This window comes from Sphaerodactylus townsendi, linkage group LG08 (genome assembly GCF_021028975.2).
Source record: "Sphaerodactylus townsendi isolate TG3544 linkage group LG08, MPM_Stown_v2.3, whole genome shotgun sequence".
NCBI lineage: Eukaryota > Metazoa > Chordata > Lepidosauria > Squamata > Sphaerodactylidae > Sphaerodactylus > Sphaerodactylus townsendi.
In genome coordinates, this window is record NC_059432.1 from 19,727,163 (window position 1) to 19,749,868 (window position 22,706).

Below are 22,706 nucleotides of genomic sequence, written 5' to 3' on the forward strand. Positions count from 1 at the left end.
GGCCCAACAATGTACATTTCCGCAGTGGGAAAAGGTCCCGCCCCATCAAGGCATGCCAGCCACTCAGGGGAGACTGGCGAAGTGAGCTAGCCTGGTAGTGGGGATTGCTAAGAGTTGTGCAACCGGGTGTGTCTGCTGTGTGCTCGCTGTGGTGGGGAGGGAGAAACTCCGATGAAGAGGACATGGTTTCACAACGAACAGGTTTGGATCTGCATGCAAATTTCAAGTGGGGATTCGACCAAAGTTTAGTTTCTTCTCTCTAGAGCCTCAGATAACAGGATTATATCATGCCTTGAGTTTGTCCTCAAAGGAGGAAGGACAAACGCTGTTGTCTCTGGTCCCAGGGAGTAGAAGCTAAACTTTTGTCAACATAGAACTTTGAGTTTCTATGGCAATGCTCTCATTTGTGAAAAACAAATCTTGTGTGCGTTCACAAGTTTGATAGCCTTAGTGGGAACCATGCATGCTCCACACCAGTCTGCAAATGCATGGAATTTACTCAGCAGCTATTAAGTTTAGAGACTAACAGTTTGGTATAACAACTTTGAGCTGGGGACACAGTCACCCCTTATCCATAACAGTGTACCAAAGTGCTGGAGGGTGGAATGTGGGAGAGGGGTGTGTGAAATTTTAATTCTTCGCACTCTAGGGAGATTTTGCCGAGCAGTTTAACCTTCTAACATGTTAGGAACTAATACGTCAGGTTGGCTTAGTCTTATCTCCTGCAATATATCACTCCACAGCCCTCATCAAGCAAAACAAACAAACATATTTCAGGTTCAAGGGACCTTCAACTTGACAATTAAGAGAGTTACTTAAAAACCAGAACTGTCTCACTGGTACATAATGAAAAAGCTATTTCTGATCTGGCTAGGCTAGTCTTGAAGCTGTGGAAATGAAATTTGTTAAAATAGATGAGGGAACTCCATTGCATCCTAGTGTTGCCTGGCAACCCCAAGATGTTTCGGTTGGCCAACTCCGTTTGGGATATACCTGGAGATTTAGGGGTGGGGACTTGGTAGGGGACCTCGGCCAGGTATAATGCCATAAAGTCCACTCACCAAAGTAGCCTCCTCCCTGCACCAGGGAACTAATCTCTCCATCCCCCACCTGGAAGTCACCGAGCAAGCAATCATTTGCACACAATAAGACTAGCAGTCATTGACTGTATAACTTGTGGATTTACCAAGTCTGGGGGGGGGGGGGGGGCTGTATCAAGATTTCTCTCCTACAGTAATAAGTACACTCATAAGTACTAGTAACACTTATGAGGCAGGAAATAAAGGAGTTCTGCAGTGTTTTTACCCACAAAACATTTCTTTCCAGCCTGAAAGTGTTTTAAATCCATCTTCTTTTCTATTATCTTGGTGAAACATTTTCAAAACATTTTGACTTGCTTTGTGATCTCTTTAGGATGTTTCCCATGTCTCTCCGCCGTCCCCAGACTTCCTCCTTGGTGTCATTTTCTGAGCTTGCTTCTGCCATTTCGCCTGTTTATTGTCATCAGTTCTGGTTATTTTTATTTATTTTTGGGGTGGACAACTATGTACCCTTGATTACAAAAGCTGTGGGAAATCACAACATGAAGCATTGAAGTATCAAATCCACAAAGAAGTTAAAAAAACCTGAAACAACCACAAAATGGTGGCTGGGAATTGTTTCGAGGGGGTGAATGTAATAGATCGATATCTTGACATAATAAGAACAGAGAGAGCTTGGAAATAACAAGCCTCTCTGTCCTCTGGTGGCAGTAGCAGCAACAGAAAGTGGGGAAGGGAGAATATCATCTCTAGCAGGGTTCTAGCACAATGTCCTCTTCTTTGGCAGTATGTAGTCGAGGGAATTGCTTTGCTCTTTCATTTGTGCAGGATTGTTTTTGGAACTGTAATATGCACTTTAAAGGCTAAGCCACCAATTTTAACTACCAGGTATAGTGAGATCTGTGCCTTTAAGAATAAGGATAAGAGAACCAGGCCTGGAAAGTTCTCTACAGAAATACTGCACACCCAGGAGGGACTGCCTGCTCACATGTAAAACAAAAGACGTTTATTTATTGCAGTCGTAGACCATTCATAAAATCTAGAATAAGTCAATACAAATTCTAGCATATGACAAATAATTAGTCTTCTGAGAAGATCTTATTCACATATAATAGGTTACTTGGGAACTGGGAAATAACTATAACAGTCCTTTAAAACTTTAAAAGTAACCTGTGTAAAACCAATATCTATTTTAAAATACTGATAATATTTAGTAGTAAAATATATTAGTTACAAAATCTATCACTTCTACACTGATATAATACAATCAATTTAAATAAAACTATATCAGATTCAAATAAATAACATCACATTTCTCTATCAATTTAAAACAGTATTCGACCCACTTTAATGACAATACAATGTTATTAATTGTCCCCTTATATTCCTGATTTGGAATGCAATCCAAGCAAATTTAGCTAGTTTAAGTGTGATTTTCAAAATTTTCGTTAGAAAGCATAATTGCTATTAGTCTTCCTGTCCCTTTCTGGATAAATTAAAGTAGATTCCCCACTCCTCCAGATGAGTGGCAGACTCTAATCTAGTGAATCAGATTTGTTTCCCGCTCTTCCACATGAAGTCTCAGTTCATTCAGAACTCTCTGTCAGTCCCACCTGTCTTACAAGGAGTTTGTAAGCCACTTAGAGACTCCTTATGGCTGAGAAAAGCAGGGCATAAATCCAACCACCACCACCTTCTCTTCTTCTCCTTCTTCTCATGAAAAGGAAAGTGCTTCAAATAACGTAGAGCTCTTTGGCACTCTTCATCCTGTTTGTGACAGAGCAGAAAAACACCAGGATTTTGGGAGAGGACTCTTCAGGGAAGGGTGGGGGAATCCTCACACACATTTTCAACACAGCAACTGTTTTTTGTTGAATTAGCTTGTGGCACTTGTGACAGGGGTTGTTTTGTTACATGGTAATAAAACAAACAGAGGTTGCAACCCACTTCAACTATCACTGAAAAGGAAGTGTACACTTTTCCTTTGGATCACCAGAGCAAAAAATAGGGTATAGTCCTCTCACAATGTTTTGGATGTCTGATTGAAATCACCTCCGCTTTGGGGGATTCCAACGAGTCACAAATCTGTGTGGGTAAACAGGGCCCCGCGTGTAGTCCTCCTTGTAACTGTTCCTGCAAGCGGGCTCGGTGGCACAGGCATACTGCGCTCTAATCAATCACGTCTGGGAAGAAGAAGAAGAAGAAGAAGAAGAAGAAGAAGAAGAAGAAGAAGAAGAAGAAGAAGAAGAAGAAGAAGAAGAAGAAGAAGAAGAAGAAGAAGAAGAAGAGAGAAGAAAGAAGAAAGAGAGAAGAAGAGAGAGAAGAAGAAGAAGAGAAGAAGAGGAGGAGGGAGGGAGAGAGGAGGGAGGAGCCGAGGAGGGAGCTGACGAGGAGGGAGGGAGAGAGGAGGGAGGAGTTTGGATTTATATCCCCCCTTTCTCTGCTGTAGGAGACTTACAAAAGGGCTTACAATCTCCTTGCCCTTCCCCACTCACAACAAACACCCTGTGAGGTAGGTGGGGCTGAGAGAGCTCCGGAAAGCTGTGACTAGCCCAAGGTCACCCAGCTGGCATGTGTTGGAATGTACAGGCTAATCTGAATTCCCCAGATAAGCCTCCACAACTCAGGCAGCAGAGCTGGGAATCAAACCCGGTTCCTCCAGATCAGAGTGCAGAAGCCGGGAAGGCAGAGGTGCTGCGCATGCCCACAGCCGCAGCAAGGGTAGGGGGTGCCCAGGGGCCCAGCAGGCCCAATTCACTCCTCACTCAGGAGGGCAGCCAAGAAATGCACCCCCACATGATTTGTGCTAGGGGCACCTGGGGTGTCAGCCCCCTCTGTCCGTCCCTTATGCCTTTGCAGCTTGTTTCCATTGCTTCTTGCACAAGTCTGCAAATTCTTCATTTCCTATAGCAGTGGTGGCGAACCTATGGCACGGGTGCCAGAGGTGGCACTGAGAGCCCTCTCTGTGGGCACGCACAAACAGAATTGCCCCCATCCCCCCCCCCCACACACACACACATCTAGGCTGGCCTGGACCGCTGGGCTTGATTATTAGCATTAAACCTAAGATCTAATTTTGGGGAAGCAGTGTAGGTAACCCTGTTAAGCGCTGTTAAACCCCACTGAAGAATTCAAGCACGATCCTTTGCCTGGGAGTAAGCTCAGTTGCTGGCAACAGGGTTTGCTTCTGAGTAAATCCTCCTAGGGTCGTGATTCACCCGTTGGAAGAGTTGCACGGTTGCTTCAAAGCAAAGCCACCGACTACCACCAAGTTTACTCCCAAGAAACGCACGCCTCGGAGCCAACCATTTTTTTCTAAACTAAAACCTCAGTATTCAGGTTAAATTGCCGTGTTGGCACTTTGCGATAAATAAATGGGTTTTGGGTTGCAATTTGGGCACTCGGCCTCGAAAAGGTTCGCCATCACTGTCCTATAGGCAACATCAAGGCAAATAGAGACTAGAGACCAGATTAAGTACATTTGTTGCTCTATTATCTCTCTTTTAACTCCCTTTTCTTTTAAAATACAGAGACGTACTCAAGTTACGTTCACCTTCATTTTTGTCAGCACTTCAAAATCTTTCTTCCAAACATAAAGTTTCAATTCAAGTGAGTTAGTGTTTCGCCGATATTACATGCAGGAATTTTTGCTGAGGCTAAACTTTGGGATCTTACCTTCGAGAACTAATTTATGTTGTGTCTACCTTTAACTTTTAAAAGGAACATGGCCACCTTACCCTATGGCAAATCTTTCCATTGCTCTACGGTGGCTGTTTTCCAAGATAGAGCCACCACATTTCCAGCACCGTTGCTGGTGGTTTTCTTCATAAGAACCCCTGAGTTTGGTGAAGATTGGGTCAGAGGGTCAAATGTTATGGGTTCCCAAATTTTCCTCTATTGTTTCCCTTGGGGTACCCATAAAATCAGATCCCCTGAACCAAATTTCATTAAACTTGGGGATCCTTCTAAGGAGAATTGCATGCAACTATACTGCAAATGTGGTGCCTCTACCTTGAGAAACTGCCCTCCAAAGCTCCACAAAGGTAACAAACCTGGGAAAGTTTTTTTTTTTAAGCTGGAGAAATCTGCTTTTGCGGAGGCTTTGCCGTTTCAGCTCCATTAAAATGCTGCTTCTTTTGGGGCTGAAAAGAACGCTGAAAAATGCTGAAATTGCCCTTTTCTGTTTTTTTTCTCTGTTTGGGTTTACCCAAATGATCACCCACTAGTCGTCATAAGTTGGCTGACTTGATAGCATGTTCCACAACTCTCATGCATTCTGATATCTAAAGCGCTGGAGTGGAAGCATTGGAAAATCAGAACATGAGGAAGGTTGAACTACACACTATGGAGGCTGTGTTTCCGGCGGATGTCCCATGAATGGACTTGAGGGAGGGGGGTGCAGAGGTGGGATCCAGCAGGTTCTCACCAGTTCCCGAGAGTGGGTTACTAATTATTTGTGTGTGCCGAGAGGGGGTTACTAATTGGGTCCGCTTTTCCATCTCCACGCCCTTGCCTCCCCGAGAGAGCCATGCCTTTGAGCGATGAAGGGGTTCCATGCCTAGCCACAATTGCAACTAATAATGCTACTTAACTCCCTGAACTGGGTTAATCCCTTTCCAAGGTACTGCAGGAGAATTCCTACATTCTCAGCCTTTCGTACCTTTTATCTCACCAGTCTTTATGAAAGAACCTGTGTGTTTCACCATTGCTGTGTTCAGATTTGTGAGTTGGGGACTTTTCTATAATGTGATGATGATTTAGAAATGACCTGGTGCAAAAAAATTTTGGGGGGGTCGTGGTGGGGTGGCTGCCCATGGGGGGGGCATCCAACTCAGGTTTTGCCCATGGCTCAGGTTTGCCTAGGTACGCCTCTGCCCCCTTTGCTGAGGGGGGCCTGGCGAGGGAACCTGTTACTAAAATTTTTGGATCCCACCACTGGGGGGGTGGAATTGTTTTCCAACACAGATTTCATATTGAAGGATGTGGCTTGTACCACAAATAAATCAGCAGAGCAAGCCACTCAACAGAAAAAAATATTCACTCCTCACACCACTAGATGGATTTGGCAGGTATCTCCTAGAGAAGTAGGCAAATGTTAACTGTTTTTGAAAGACTGTCAACAGTAGCAGAACAGAACATATTGAGATAACTTCGGGTTGTTTGTTATTTTTAGAACCGTCTATTCAACTGACTGGCCAAAAGTTCGACAAGCCCAATGCTATTCATTTAGTTCCCAGAGGTGTGCAGAAAAAGGGTGAAAAAAAAGAGATATTAATTTTGGCTGCCTTTGGAGATGACATCCTCCTAATTTGGCTTCTTACATGGAAGCAGAAAGAAGAGTGGGGGCTACCTCTAGGACGAGCTTAAGAAAGTTTGGTAAACTTGGCAGAAGAATGTTAAAATGATACACACTTCAGGGATCTACAACCTGTGGCTCTCCAGATGTTCATGGACTACAAATCCCATCAGCCCCTGCCAGCAAGATCTGTAGTTTTCTTTCATCCCACATCTCTTTGTTTATCTAGTGAAGGGGTCTGCAACCTGTGGCTCTCCAGATGTTCATGGACTAAAATTCCCATCAGCCCAGCCAATATTTGGTCATTGACTGTAAATAAAGTCTTTTTCTTCTTCTTCTTCATCAGCCCAGCCAATTGGTCATGCTGGCAGGGGCTGATGGAATTTGTAGTTCATGAACATCTGGAGAGCCGCAGGTTGCAGACCCCTGCACTAGATAAACAAAGAGATGTGGGATGAAAGAAAACTACAGATCTTGGGGGAAGAGAACAGGGTGGGCGGGGAAGGTGGTATGGAAAGGTAGGGTTCAAGTATTGCAGCAACCAGAACTGACTGCCTCTATGCAGGGTTTTGAGAAGAAGCCATAACTGAAAACAGCGTAGTGATAAAACACATGTATGCAGAAGGACCCAAGTTCAATTCCCGACATCTCCTGTTAGAAGAATCTCAGGTAGCTGGGCTAGGAGCAGAAGGTCCTAAATTCAATCCCGGGCATCTCCAGTTAAAAGGTTGTGGTGGGAGATGATGAGAAAGATCTCCACATGAGAACCTGGAAATCTGCTGCCAGTTTGTTGAGACAGTACTAACCTCAATGGACCAGTGGACCTGATTCAGTATCAAGCAGCTTCATGTGCAATACTTTCACCATAGGAGAATTGCTACCAATCAGAGAAGGTAGAACTCCAGCTGATGGATCACAGCTCTCTGTCCCCTGAAGGTACCTCATAGCTCAGTGGTGGCGAACCTTTTCGAGACCGAGTGCCCAAATTGCAACCCAAAACCCACTTATTTATCGCAAAGTGCCAACATGGCAATTTAACCTGAATATTGAGGTTTTGGTTTAGAAAAAATGGTTGGCTCTGAGGCATGCGTTACTCAGGAGTAAGCTTGGTGGTAGTCAGTGGCTTTGCTTTGAAGCAACCATGCAACTCTTCCAACGGGTGAATCATGACCCTAGGAAGGTTTACTCAGAAGCAAGCCCCATTGCCAGCAACCGAGCTTACTCCCAGGTAAAGGATCACACTTTAGTTCTTCGCATGAAAGTCAGTGGGGTTTAGCAGCGCTTAACAGGGTTACCTACACTGCTTCCCCAAAACTAGGTCTTAGGTTTAATGCTAATAACCGAGCCCAGCAGCCCAGGCCAGCCTAGATGTGAGGGGGGAGTGACTCTGTTTGCCCATGCCCACAGAGAGGGCTCCAAGTGCCACCTCTGGCACCCGTGCCATAGGTTCACCACCACTGTCATAGCTTATGCAGGAAATCAGAAGGTGGAAGCAAATGGGCAGGACACAGTAGGGGCACTGAGCTGATCTCACTTGTTCAATCCTCCATCCTAGAGCAGCCTTTGGGTCAGAGACTGGTTTCCTCTTCAGAACCATTGTCTGTGCATAGGATTGCCAATTCCATGTTGGAGGATGCCTGGAGATGTTCAGGGTAGAGCCTGATGAGGATGGGGTTTAGAAGGGGAGGGGTCACCAACAAGTTAGAATGCCATACAGTCCCTCTTCAAAGCAACCATTTACTCCAGAGCATAGATGTCAAACTCAGGCCCTCCAGGTGTTCATGGACTACGATTCCCATCAGCTCATGGCAGCAGGGCCAATTGGCCATGCTAGCAGGGGCTGCTGGGAATTGTAGTCCATGAACATCTGGAGGGCCTGAGTTTGACACCTATGCTCCAGAGGAACTGGTCTCTGTAGTCTGGAAATCAGTTCCAGAAGATCTCCAGGCCCCAGCTGGAAGTTGGCACCCCATCTGTGCATCCTTGCCTCCAGTGACTGGCTGATTGCCCCAAGGCTAAGTCAGTCCTGTGAAAGGGAATCTATGCTCTGTCTTACTTAGACTCAGAAGGTAATTTCAATGGGTACCATGTTCATACGTGCTGAATGGGCAGAACATGGCATTTCACGATCAGAGGGACTAGATGAGGACTTTCTTACTACTTTTAGTCAGAACGAAGCATAAAATTAGCTCTGATGAGTAGCCCCCAGTGAGACTATCAAACACTGCAGTTCACAGCCTTAGCCTTCCAAACAGCTGTGCTAAAACTAGTTATACGTCAGAGAGACACCCCCAGAAAGATTTCAAGTAGAGGAACAAGATCCACCATGATCCAAATGTCTCCGTCTGTAATTTAACCTTGAATTTAGAATGGAAGGTAGCAAGAACATGGCTATGACTTCTTGTACTTCAAAACAGCCATCGCAACATTATCAGCTAAGAATAGCCATTTTTTAATTTAAAAAAAACAAAGGGCCCAGTGCCTCCGATATGCATGTTGGGCCTATTTAACAGTTTTTGCCCAGGGCTAGTGAGCTGGCCAAAGACTCCTGATGACCAAAGTCAGCCCATTTTAGAAACATGGAAATGTAGGGGAATGACTCACACTTTTTCTAAATGGCAGCCGGGGGGGTGGTGGTGTTGCAATGATTCAAAGTCCAGTTAGACCACATCCCTGCCCCCGTGCCCCATAACATGAATTCTCTCAGTCTCTTCCATATGCCCCACTTGACTGTATAAATATATAAATAGTGTTTCTCTTTCTTCCAACATGTGAGTATTCAAAGGCCAGTCTGTTTCCTCCAGATATCTGAGTGCAAAAACTGCAGCATAAGACCATCTGAAAACCAACACAAAGCAAAGTGCACTTTTGACTGTTAATAAAATCACTGGTAACAGCGTTTAGGATGAAAAGAAGGGTTCCAAAAAGGAACAGTCTGATACACACATACACACACGTGCGTGCGTGCGTGCGTGCGTGCGTGCGTGCGTGCATGCGTGCATGCGTGTATGCATTCCCATTCATCCTTGAAAGTATTCACCTATAGTCAAACCTGGTTCTGCAGAGTACAAACAGTGAGATAAAAAATAAGCTCAATACTGACATCAAGTGGAGGGAAGTGGTCAGCAACGCTTGGGTGATCCATTTTCTCTTGGCATGGTGGGGTGAGGCAGAAATGCTGGGGAAGCCAGCATGGCCCGGTGGTTAGAATATCAGACGAGGCTTCTTGGAAGCTCAAAGCCCACCTTCTGCCATGCCATGAGGCTCACTGGGTGATCTAGGTGGCCAGACACACACCCAGTCATAACACACAGACTCACAGGGTTGCTGAGAGGATAAACCTGAGAGGGGATAACACAATGTATGCCACTTTGAGCTCTTGGGAAGCAGGGTGGCATAGCAGAAATGTACTAACTTGAACAACAAAGAAAAGGAGCAGAATGATTGGCAAACTGTGGCAGAATCAGAAAGAAGGAGGATGGTACAGGGTGCCAGAGGATACAAGAGGCATGCTCATACTGACCCAAAGTAGCATTCTTCATGTATTAGACACACACATATTCAGACTCCGCCACCTCCTTAATTCAACTAATCTAAATTGTATCGGGGCCAGTCTAGACAAAGGTATGGTAAAACTGTTCTTGAACTACATAAGAACATAAGAACAAGCCAGCTGGATCAGACCAGAGTCCATCTAGTCCAGCTCTCTGCTACTCGCAGTGGCCCACCAGGTGCCATTGGGAGCTCACATGCAGGATATGAAAGCTTCTGCGGCTGTTGCTCCCGAGCACCTGGACTGTTAAGGCATTTGCAATCTCAGATCAAAGAGGATCAAGATTGGTAGCCATAAATCGACTTCTCCTCCATAAATCTGTCCAAGCCCCTTTTAAAGCTATCCAGGTTAGTAGCCATCACCATCTCCTGAAACCATCACCACTACAGAAACATGCAAAATCTCTAAACATAGAACACTAATGTCAAGGAGGTGGCTAAGGCCAGAATGGCTGTCCCTTGCTTTCTGCATACAGGAAGCAGTGTTATGTTATTGCCTACATAAAAGAGAATATTCAGCGATGCATGTCCCCTGACCAATTGCATTTCCTTTGTCTCTGTTGCCCCCAAAGCCTTAATATGCACAGAAATGTGTTAACAGAACCAAAAAGACAAGAGACACTGAAAAATGATCTCTGGAAATCCTTCGGGGACGAGGGGCTTTGCCATGACGTTTCCTCTTTGCCCTCTAAATGTCATCATTTATATTCTTGGGAGGAGACGATCATTCAAAAGCCAATCAAATTCCCCATACTATTCCACTGTGCTGCTCTCGGCAGCTGTAGTAACCTGCCAGTTCTATTAAGAACAGAGTCGCATCTTTCTGAATCAATTGAATTCAATGGGCATAGATGGGTACAGTTCTACTTAGGATTGCCCTGTAAGTCTAGTGTGAGTTTACGGTTGCCAGTTCCAGGTTGGAAAATTCCTGAACATTTTTGGGGGTAGAGGCTGGAGTGGAGAGGGATATCATGACATAAATTACCTTTCAAAGTGGTTCTTTTTTCCAGGGGGACTGACCTCTGCCGCCTGGGGATCAGTTGTGATCTCAACAGATCCCCAGTCAACACCTGGAAATTGGCACCATGGTACAACAGAAGCTTTGATCGTCTATTAAATCTGTATTTAAAAACAAGGGTTTGGGTAACCAGATCCCAATTTGGGCATAAAACACCCAGTATATGTAACCCCCATGCTTAGAATGGGTTGACCCAGAAAGGGGTGGAGACTCAAAGCAGCAGAAGGCTGCAGAGCTCTTTGGAGGAGACAAGGCTACCAGACTCGGACCTTGATTTCTATAAGCCAGAGGTGTTCCTCCCATTGGGCAAAGTGGGCAGTTGCCCTGGGCGCAGCCTTGTGGGGGGGCGTAGGTTCGTTTGTGGGATTTTTTGTATTTTTAGTGTTCTTTCCATTTTGGCCTGCAGGGGGTGCAGTTTTTAGGCTAGCAGCACCAAAATTTCAGGGATTCTTCAGAAGACTCTCCTGATGATACCACCCAGGTTTGGTGAGGTTTGGTTTAGGGATTCCAAAGTTATGGACTCCCAAAGGGAGTGCCCCCATCCTCCATTGTTTCCAATGGGAGCTAATAGGAGATGAGGGCTACACCTTTGAGGGTCCATAACATTGGACCTCCTGAACCAAACTTCACCAAACCTGGGTGGTATCATCAGTAGGGTCTCATGAAGATACTCTGAAATTTTGGTGCTGCTATCTTAATAATTGCACCCCTGACAGCAGGCACCCCCTAAATTTCCCCAGATTCTCTTTTTAAATCCACCCCCTTCCTGCCAATGCTTGTTTTCTTTCTTTCTTTTATTCTCTCACTGCCTAATAAAGGTTATTATTATTATTATTATTATTATTATTATTATTATTATTATTATTATTATTATTATTATTATTATTATTATTATTATTATTATTATTAAATCCATCCCCTTCGGCATAGATTTAAAGGGAGAATCTGAGGTCCCCGGTTTAAACATTGAAAGTGATGCTGTTTCAGGGTGTTTAAACTGGGGACCCCAGATTCTCCCTTTAAGGTGGATTTAAAAGGAGAATCTGGGCTCCCTAGTTTAAACACCATTGAAAATAATGCTGTTTGGGGGTGGATTCCAGCATCACTTGTTTAAACTAGGGAGCCCAGATTTTCCTTTTAAATCCACCTTAAAGGAACAATCTGGGGTCCCCTGTTTAAATAACATTGAAAGTGATGCTGTTTTCCCCAATTGGGGGGATTGGATACAATACCATAAAATGTTTTCATAGCAGTAATAAAACATTTTGAAAGCATTTTGAAAATGTTTTCAAAAAATATTTCTGCTGTGTTCAGATTTGTGAGTTGGGGCATGTTCTATAATGTGATGGTGACTTTGAAACAACCTGGTGGAAAAAATCATTGTTTGGTTACCGTGGGAGAGGTTGGCCGCCTGTGGGGCGGGGCATCAAACTCAGGTTTTGCCCAGGGCTCCAGTTTGCCTAGATACGCCCCTGCTATAAGCCCTTAACACCTTGTTAAGGGTTTTTGTGTTTGTAATGGGTGAGAGTTCTCCTGGAAACCTTCATCATGTTGAATACTGTTCACCAAGCCCTTGGAGTCTTCAGGAGCCAACCCACTTGCAAGAAGAAATGGACTTGGCATTACAAGACTGTAAATATAAGAACTTGAAAATGCAACCTGAACAGGACCTTGAAATGTGATGTTAAATGTTGATGTTTGATGTTATATGTTAAGAAGTAAACCATTTTGTTTTTTTTAAATTTGTTGTTGCAAACTCATTCCAAGTTCTGCCCCACAGAACCCACAGATAGAGGTTACATATAAAATTCAGGCATTCTTACATAACTGTTGAAATACTAAATGCCCAGCAATTGTTCATCTTTGTTTTGTACAATTTGTTCTCTCATTAAACACTTATTTTTATTATAAAGCATTACAGTTAGCTGGATCCTTATAGAATTATTGACATGCCTGGGGCCAAGTCCCCCCCTTTTCCCCCTATATCTGCTAAATCTGTACTTCTTAGCAGCTTCTCACCTGAGGGCTATCTTCTGCCACTAAAAACTGGCTTTCAGGAGAACCTGCAAAGAGTTCCTCATAGCGCCGGAGAGTGTGCAAGAGCACAGAGTTGCAAAATCTTTGCTCTTCATGACCCAAAGAACGGCAAGGAATTCTGAAAAGCAAAAAGCAAACAGAACGCCATCAACTTCTGCATTATCATCCACAAACTGTTTTTTGATGGTTTTTAAGCTGGTCTTCAAGCATCTGCCAAAAACAGGGGAAGGGCAGAAATCGATTTGCAAGTTACAGATAGATTTACGAGGGGTCAACGATTGTTCTCCTCGCTGCAGCTAGCTGTCATGCCTTAATGTGTATCGGAGACATAGATAATGCAAATTATTGTTACGGGTCATGTAGTCCTGCTTCGGCCTGTCTTGCCTGCTAACCGGCAATCAAAACAGGATCATTCTAGCCACTGGGGTGCTCAGCTCACACTAGATAGCCTGACAGATGATTGACACTGCCTTGCCCTGTTTGAATTTGAGGGCTGAACACCCCCAAAACCTTGGCTGGAGCTAGGAGGCTTGAGTGAGCTCGCTGGAAGGGTGGAAAGCAAAATCCATGAACACTGAGGATTCTCACATTGGTTTTAGAATAAGCTTGTTGGGGGGGGGGGACCAATTTTGGGCTGTATTTGCTTGTTTTGCCCCAAAGCAATGATTTGGAGTGCTTGTTAAAAATCAGTAATTTATGGGACACTGAATCAAATTATGGTACACTTTACTGAATATCCTCCCAGGCCCCTATTAATTCCTCATACTGAATATTGTCATTCTGTTTATGGAATATGCATTAATTTTTTTTTAAAAAAGTATTTTATTGATATTTTGGATCATTTCTTTCATATGCTTCACATCATTATATTACGTCCTCCATATCCTTTTACCCCCTTTTTTCCACCCCAACCCCCCATTTTCTTCCTTCTGTTCTTCAAATGTGCAGCATAAAGAGACAATTTAATTATATGGTAGCCTATGAACCTACAAATGCTAGCCTATGAACCTGCTTTCCGAACATGCTTGGAATGGCATGCTAGAATGGTTTTCTTGTGAGGGAGCATTTCAAACACACAACTCTTCACCTGGGATGGAAAGTGGCCGAGTACAGGAGAAACCACATCCACGTGATTGTAATGCCTTTGCGGTCCATCCTCAGGATTTGATTTTTAAATCTTGCATTTTCATTGATATATCGACAGGAGAAAGCAACCAATCAGTGGAAAGGTTTACCTAAAAACGGTGGGGCCAAAAACAGTGGCCAGATTCTCCAGTGTCATTTGGTTCACATCACTGCGCAAGGACACCTTGCCCAGAAATATAGCAAGGTAATGGAAAAGGTGGTAATGGGCCTGTGGCAGGCTACACAGTAAAGTTCTCAGACATCTTGTACATTCTGCCATGTGGTTTATGTTACCTGTGAAAATTGAAATTATCAGTTATTAACTGAGATCAGTAAAGGTTTGCAGCCATAGTGTTTATTTCTGCTAGGACTGTACATTTACTGAATACCAAGGACATGCTAGGGGCTGTACACAAAAGACACTGTCCCAGATGACACACAAATAAGCAATTCTACGCTTAAAAGTGCATTTCCTGCTTAAAAGTGCATGAGCTGCAACTTGGCATTCGTGCCTCTTGCTGCAGGGTGAAATATGAGTTCCCCCTTTGTATGTTGTGCAGAAAAACTACGTAAAAGATGCACAGATTGCTTATGATTCTTTTGATGCAGTTTTTTTGTAAAACACCAAAATCCTCAGAAGGGAAAATACTAGAGAAGAGACGGTATTATGTCCGCAATTCTTATCAGTAACACTCTTTGGCATCTGCATCTTCCTACTGGCAGTCGCAGATCCTCTGGGATGATAAGAACCCATAAATATAGAGACCTGCTTAACAGGACTGGATTAACAAACCAGGATGAGAGAAATGAGGAATTTTAAAGTTTAAGTTCAATCTAGAAACTAGAAGTTGCAGATTCTGGCACCAAGCCAGCATACCAAGTGACATAGATGGGCACAACGCATTGTAAAACCTTGAGTGGATGTATGTCACATATTCGCCGTTCTCTGTACTTATTAAACCCCTCTCGACCTGCATCGTATGGCCAGAGTTGGCCCCTTCTTTCTGTCATGAACAATGAGGGGGGATATGATTGAAGTCTATAAAATTATGCATGGGGTAGAAAATGTTGACAGAGAGACATTTTTCTCTCTTTCTCACAATACTAGAACCAGGGGGCATACCTTGAAAATGCTGGGGGGAAGAATTAGGACTAATAAAAGGAAACACTTCTTCACGCAACGTGTGACTAGTGTTTGGAATATGCTGCCACAGGAGGTGGTGATGGCCACTAACCTGGATAGCTTTAAAAAGGGCTTGGACAGATTTATGGAGGAGAAGTCAATCTATGGCTACCAATCTTGATCTGCCTTGATCTCAGATTGCAAATGCCTTAACAGACCAGGTGCTCAGGAGCAGCAGCCGCAGAAGGCCATTGCGTTCACATCCTGCACGTGAGCTCCCAAAGGCACCTGGTGGGCCACTGCGAGTAGCAGAGTGCTGGACTAGATGGACTCTGGTCTGATCCAGCTGGCTTGTTCTTATGTTCTTATGTTCTTATGTTCTTAAATTGGCCGTGACTATAGAACAGAGCAAAATATGTAGCCGCATCAATTTCCATCTTCTTCCTACTTTAGCATTTCGACAGCATCTTCAGCATCTTCCCATAACATCACAACACGCTTACTTGAAATAAGAAAGAGAAAGTTTTACCTTCGAAGCAGGCCAAAATAGCAGCACACACATTGTCAGGGAAAACAGCAACCGGGAGTTGGTTCAGAAATCTTTTCAGAAGGCCGGCAGCCGACTCTACGTCACCTTCCTGAACAAGATCCACTTTTTCTCCTTGATCGTACTTCTGTTTCAGCGCCCTGATTTTCTTCTCTGAACCGCTGGTGCGAAACAGGCCTTCATGATTCAGTCCTATTGAAAGCAGAAAGGTGGAGCCCTAAATTGAACTGTAAACACTCGTTTTTAATGTTCAGTGCCGATGGGAGCATTCCTCAATAAAATGCCATAATTGTTATGCTACAATTGCTAAACGTTCCTGTGTTATAATCTTGAGTAACTGTATAAAAAGAACTGCAGCCTTACATTTGTTTATATAGGCACACAATTATCATGTCGACAGACGAATTTATTGGACAGGATAATGGTAACCAATCCTGACCTAAATCTATAAACTACAGGTTTTTACAAAAGGAGAAACCCACAGGAATAAAGCATTTTGACTTGAAAAGTAAATAGATCCATTCATTCTCTTGGCATTACAGATACTGCACACCCCAGTTCTGTTACAATCCATGTGTTTGTTAAAACACGAAGTGTTGATTGTACATAAACCATACTACCAAACCACAACTGTTTACGGTGCAATAAATCTTTGTTTTTATACAAGTCTCCAGTTTTATAATACTTCGGTGGTTACTGACAGAGTTGCAGAGAAGGCAACAGCATGGATCTAATGGAGTGTTTTCATGGACGGAAAGGTTTTTACCACCCAGTGCAACTTCCTCATTCCTTGCATGGCAGCCCAAATTGCCCTTCAAAATGCTGTTTCTAGAAGCAGCACCGGGGGGTGGGGGGCATTTGGGGTTGGAGATGGGAGGGGAGAAAGTTATGCTCTATGGACAAAAATCCTTCCTTCCAGGGAAACACTGCATTGGATCCAAGCCATTAGGTTGGATCTAATTGCTGAGTTCCATTAAGATGAGGACTGGATCCAACCCAATACTTGCATTAGAAGAGAAAGGTAAAACATCATTTCAGTCCCAAACAGGAGAAAGAGCAAAAGAAGTAACAATCCAGCTCGTGTGGTATAGTGGTTAGATTGTTGGATTTTATTTTTATTTATTTTTATTTATTTATTTTTTCGATTTATTATACCGCCCCATCCCCGTGATCTGGGAGGCCCAGTTTTGAATCCCCACTCTACCGCAGAAAATTGCCAGGTTTCCTGCGGTCAGTCCCACACTTTCCACCTAAGTTACCTCATGGAGTTGTTGTGAGATAAATGGCAGAGAAGAGGGATGGAAGCCGCTTTTGGCTCCCCACTGGGAAGAAGGTGGAATAGAAATGATGTAAGTAACAACAATAATACCTCATTTATTCGGTCTTGGTTGCCCTAAAAGATGTGGGGCTGGCTGGAAACTCCCTGCTCTGTTTGGAAAATTTTCAGTGGGCCTTGAATCAAATTGATGCTGGTATGATGAGAAAGCTAAGAGATACCTGGAAATGGTCTCTGAAGTTCACTCCAGGCTCTCCTTCAGAGACCAGAACTTCTTCTGGGTGTACACATAACTGATGACGAATTACACCGATCCTATACCATCTGCACTGGCTGCCGATTGAGTTCCGGATTATGTTTAAAGTGTTGGTTTTGACCTTCAAAGCCGTTCGCGGTCTCGGACCTGCATACCTTAGGGACCGCCTCTCCCCATATTGGCCCGGTAGGCCCCTCCGCTCCTCAGAGGAGGACCTACTCGCGATCCCTGGTCCAAAAATGTTCAGGCTGGCCTCGACAAGGGGCAGGGCCTTTTCAGCCCTGGCCCCTACCTGGTGGAACAGGCTCCCTAGGGAGATCAGGGCCCTGCGGGACTCACAGAGTTTCCGCAGGGCCTGCAAGACGGACCTGTTCCACCAGGCGTTTGGCCAGCCTGGTTAAAAATACATCTACCGTGTCATCTGGCCTCCCATGGGCACAAGGGGGGGAAGGGGGTATCCAGACGCCATCCACATTTTTAATGGGTTCTGTTTTTATGTAATTGGTATTTAAGTTATGTTTTAATGTATGTTTTAACCTGTTGTGAACCGCCCTGAGCCCTCAGGGGGAGGGCGGTATATAAAACTAATAATAACAATAAATAAATAAAAAATTGACCTCATGGGCTCTTTTCTAGATGGCTTTGGCATTGTTGAGTCATACCATGTATGTATTGTCGAAAGCTTTCACAGCCGGAATCATTAGGGTGTTGCCGGTTTTCCAGGTTGTATGGCCATGTTCCAGTAGCATTTTCTCCTGATGTTTCACCTGCATCTGTGGCTCCTCTGAAGATGCCAGCCACAGATGCAGGCAAAATGTCAAGAGAAAATGCTATTGGAACATGGCCATACAACCCGGAAAACCCACAACACCATTCCATGCAGGTTCACAGGTCTTTAGAGCACAGCTCTAACCATGTTATCAACCCCATGCTATACTGGAGATCTCCACTGGTGACCTTAATCTTCTATTTCCAAACCACAATGGGACCTGCAGAAATATGGTACATAGAGTTTAATGGCTCCTGGTGGGCCACTGCGAGTAGCAGAGAGCTGGACTAGATGGACTCTGGTCTGATCCAGCTGGCTTGTTCTTATGTTCTTATGTTCTTAATGTTTTGAGTTTAAAGAACAAAACACAGCTGAATGAAAGACTTACCAAATTCTTCTAAATATTTTACCAAGTGTTCAACAACCAAAGGAACATGTGTTGCGTCTTGCATACAGCTGTCAAGGGGGGCACCGAAGATTCTTTGGGATGCTGGTCTAACTTTATTTCTGAAAGGTTTAATTTCAGTGGAAGATGACGATTGCTGAAAATAAATGGAAAGTAATTTGGCTGTAATGCCTTCTCAGGACCTCTTTGCATCACCCATTTCAAAGAAATTGCCTGAAAAATTGGCAAATACAGGACTAGATCCAAGTTCTGGCCACATTCACTCACATGTACACACAAATATTAATGCAAACTGCTGGGGAAAAATAATGAAGATCTCTAACTTGCAATGTTCTGTTATTTGAATAAATGCAAAAACTCCCATTGCTCCAATTTTAACCTTTTCAAAGACCCAGACAGCAATTTACACGAAAAAGAACATTACTGCCTGAAGAATTCCAAGTATTTTTAAAGCCTTTTTGTTGTACTAATTAGCATTGCTGCCCCCTGCCAACATCTCCGAGCAGGAGAAGGCAATGATATTATCTTCTATCCCAAATGTGCTGACCTCTGGCTTGGTCACCGTGACATGTGCGAGGCGTAACAACTTTGCTGCAATTGCCTCAGAGGCGGTTGCTGAGGATCACAGGAAAGGTTACAGGCTGAGAAGCAGGTTTACGCAATGAGTCATATACATAAGATGGTCCTGGGCCATAAAAAAGTGAGGCGCTGATTCCGTTTTCTTCTTATCTGCATCCTAAATGTTTCTGATGGTGGCTGAGATTCAGAAGAAGAAGAAGAAGGAGGAGGAGGAGGAGGAGGAGGAGGAGTTTGGATTTATATCCCCCCTTTCTCTCCTGCAGGAGACTCAAAGGGGCTGACATCTCCTTACCCTTCCCCCCTCACAACAAACACTCTGTGAGGTGGGTGGGGCTGAGAGAGCTCCGATAAGCTGTGACTAGCCCAAGGTCACCCAGCTGGCGTGTGTTGGCGTGTACAGGCTAATCTTAATTCCCCAGATAAGCCTCCACAGCTCAGGCGGCAGAGCTGGGAATCAAACCCGGTTCCTCCAGATTAGATACACGAGCTCTTAACCTCCTACGTTTAGTGGAAAGTTTATGTTTAGTGGAAAGGCTTTCGCAGCCAGATTCAACTGGAATTGCGGTTGAAGTTGAAGTCGCCAGACACCCAGACACATGCAAATACAACTCAACCCCAGCTCCCACCTGTGAGATAGACGAAACATATACCCCACCACACAATCACACTGTGCCCCCGAGAGAAACAGATCTTACAGTGGCATGCCTCTGAAGGTGCCAGCCCTAGATGCAGGTGAAACATAAGGAGCAAAAACTACCAGACCCCAGCTATGCAGTCTGGAAAACCCACCATGATGTTTTATGCTTGGAGGAGCTCCATGGAATGTTGATTTCTACCCCCTCCCTTAACTAGTGGAGATACGCTATTGAATTTCAACAGCAATTTGCCAAGTGGCCTGAAGGACCCCTTGTTGCCAACCACATGGTCAAATCCCCATTGGGTGGATGGAATTAAGATCAAACTATATGATACAACAACAACAACAACAACAACAACCACCTTTATTTGGAATTTAAAAATAGGTTCTAGAGCCATGGTGGTGAACCTTTGGCACTCCAGATGTTATGGACTATAATTCCCATCAGCCCCTGCCAGCATGGCCAATTGTCCATGCTGGCAGGGGCTGATGGGAATTGTAGTCCATAACATCTGGAGTGCCAAAGATTCGCCACCACTGTTCTAGAGCGTTGCCAAACATTTTTGAAATACAAATCAAGAGTACACTCAAAACGCAGACAGGAAGACTGTATATAGCAGTATACATTACTTAGAAAGTTCTGTCACTTGTAAAAGAAATTTTGCTCCTTTTTCCAAGAGCATGACATCTGTGTTGTTTAACAGAAGCTCCACAACAGAACAGTCAGAGTCACTTTCAGATTTGTCTGGGGCCAGCCTGGGAGAGAAATTCCTAATGCCCACATATCTCGGACAGTCAAGAATAATGTGAGCAAGAGTCTCCACTTGATTTTTACAGTGTGGACAAACCCGATCCTGGAGAGGGATGGATAAGTAACGACCCTTTGTAATGGCCGATGGGAAGGTATTGGATCTGGCCCTTGTGATAATCCATCCCTATTGGGGTTCAGTTAATAATTCAAGATATTTGGCTATGTGCCCCTGTTCCGGTATTATTCTGACAGGGAGGGGTGAGCATGATTTATTTGCTTGCCCCAACAAGATATGATATTCCTGTTCTAGAAGTCTACTTTTTTTAGGTACAATTCGCCAGATGCTTGGTCAGAATGCATGTACTGCGCTGGGTCAAGGTAAACAACACCCCTGACCCCCAGCACTTTTTTGCCTTGGAAAACAGTGGCCGGGGGCGGGGGGAGGTTGGAGTCCTTCCCTGGCACCATAGTCTCAATCTGAATTGGGCCCTGCGGTTCTAGGGTAAATTCTCGGTAACTGCCGTGTGGCTTCAAGCGAAAGCAAGTTGGGTCAGTGGAACCCCAACCTGACCTGGCCTGTGGCTAAATGGATTGTGTAGTTTAGCCTTGAGTGCTTGATTCTCTAGGATTCTGGGCTCTGCGTTTTCTTCCAACATTAGCATAAGAGGTGAGGTCTATTGGAGACCCCCAGTTTGGTGCACAAGGGCACCAAAGCGCCAGACAACCTAACAGTGAGTGCCCATTCGCTTCTTCATCGACTTCATGGGACTTACTTCAAAGTGAAGAATCTTGTGGTTGGGATGTTAAAGAGGAAAGGCTGGTCAGGAAAAGAGGACGGACGACAAGGCCCCTAAATGGACAGAGTACACGGCTGTGTTTAATTTCTAAAGACTATTATAAAATGTCCCAGGGCTCTTTCCCATTGCGACAACCCCTTTTTTTCCAACACCACAGCGCTAAGCTCTTCTGTTGCTTTAGCAAATAGGAGATAAATTAGACACAAATGAGCTAATGAGATTCCACTTACACAGATAGACATGGAAGCTCCTGTCCCCATGTTAAGCCTGAAGCACTGAACTACGATGTCATGTTCCTCTGTTGATCCAGGTTATCTTTTCAGCAGCCATTCAAAACATGAATGCTAAAAAAAAATCTATACAGTTACACACACATTCTTACTTTAATCTACACGTTGCTGGTGCTGCAGCTTTAAAAAAAATACATTTACTGGCCACGATAAAACTTCTGCCTACTAGACTCTCACTGCCTATCTACATTATTCCGGGGGGGAAAAAACACACTGAGATGTTTCAGCCAAGGTGTTACCATAGTGTCTAACACACGCAGGCACACCACAGTAAGCAATTACTTCCGGTAATCCACAACCTGCCTAGTTGACATTTAACTTGTGCATTCCAGGAGGAGGGGGGAGCAGAGTTATCCACACGTGAAGCTGCTCTGGGCTGAATCAGATTAGTGATTCTGCATTGTCTATTCAGACTGGCTGCAGTTCTCCAGGTCTCAGGCGGAGGTCTTTTCCCAACAGCTGCTTCCTGATCCTTTAACCGAAGATGCTGAGCACTAAACTTGGGTCCTTTTGCGTGCCAAGCAGATGTTCAATCACTGACCCACAGGCCCAACCCGTTCCCATTTCAAAACTGCAGGCTGATTCCTTGGCAGCCCCTTCCGAACCGGTTTGCATCGAGGCAGTGCAATCTGTACAGGTTAATGCAGAAAAAGCACAGGGCTTTATATTCGATGCTGGACCATGATAAAAGATCCCATGCCTGGCTCAGGGGTAAAAAAAGGTAGGTTTGAAAGTGTATAGGTCAGTGATGGCAAACCTTTTCTAGACCGAGTGCCCAAATTGCAACCCAAAACCCACTTATTTATCGCAAAGTGCCAACACGGCAATTTAACCTGAATTCTGAGGTTTTAGTTTAGAAAAAACAGTTGCCTCCGAGGCGCACGTTACTAGGGAGTAAGCTTGGTGGTCGTCAGTGGCTTTGCTTCGAAGCAACCGTGCAACTCTTCCAACGGGTGAATCACGACCCTAGGAGGGTTTACTCGGAAGCAAGCCCCATTGCCAGCAACTGAGCTTACTCTCAGGTAAAGGATCATGCTTTAGTTCTTCCCATGAAAATCAGTGGGGTTTAACAGCGCTTTCCCCCCCACATGACGCACTCTGTGCCCACGTGCCCACAGAGAGGGCTCTGAGTGCCATCTCTGGCACCCGTGCCATAGGTTCGCCATCACTGGTATAGGTCATGTCAAGTATACTCTCTGATGCCAGA

General features: G+C 44.5%; 1 protein-coding gene across 3 annotated transcripts; it reads right to left on the reverse strand.

Moving 5' to 3' along the window:
- Positions 1 to 2,030: 2,030 nt before the first annotated feature.
- On the reverse strand, positions 2,031 to 21,688 carry LOC125438231 (protein FAM13A-like). Of its 3 annotated transcripts, none has more exons than XM_048506508.1 (6): positions 21,592 to 21,688; positions 18,428 to 18,581; positions 15,721 to 15,930; positions 14,179 to 14,362; positions 12,926 to 13,061; positions 2,031 to 2,807 (listed from the first exon to the last, which is right to left on the reverse strand). In XM_048506508.1, the coding sequence occupies exons 2-6, from the start codon at positions 18,489 to 18,491 to the stop codon at positions 2,631 to 2,633; spliced, it is 771 nt and encodes a 256-aa protein (XP_048362465.1). In that variant the 5' UTR covers positions 18,492 to 18,581; positions 21,592 to 21,688; the 3' UTR covers positions 2,031 to 2,630. The 3 variants fall into 3 exon arrangements, with proteins under 3 accessions (XP_048362465.1, XP_048362464.1, XP_048362466.1); XM_048506507.1 differs by having other exon boundaries at positions 21,440 to 21,682; XM_048506509.1 differs by lacking the exon at positions 21,592 to 21,688 and adding an exon at positions 18,993 to 19,074.
- Between the last annotated feature and the right edge of the window lie 1,018 nt (positions 21,689 to 22,706).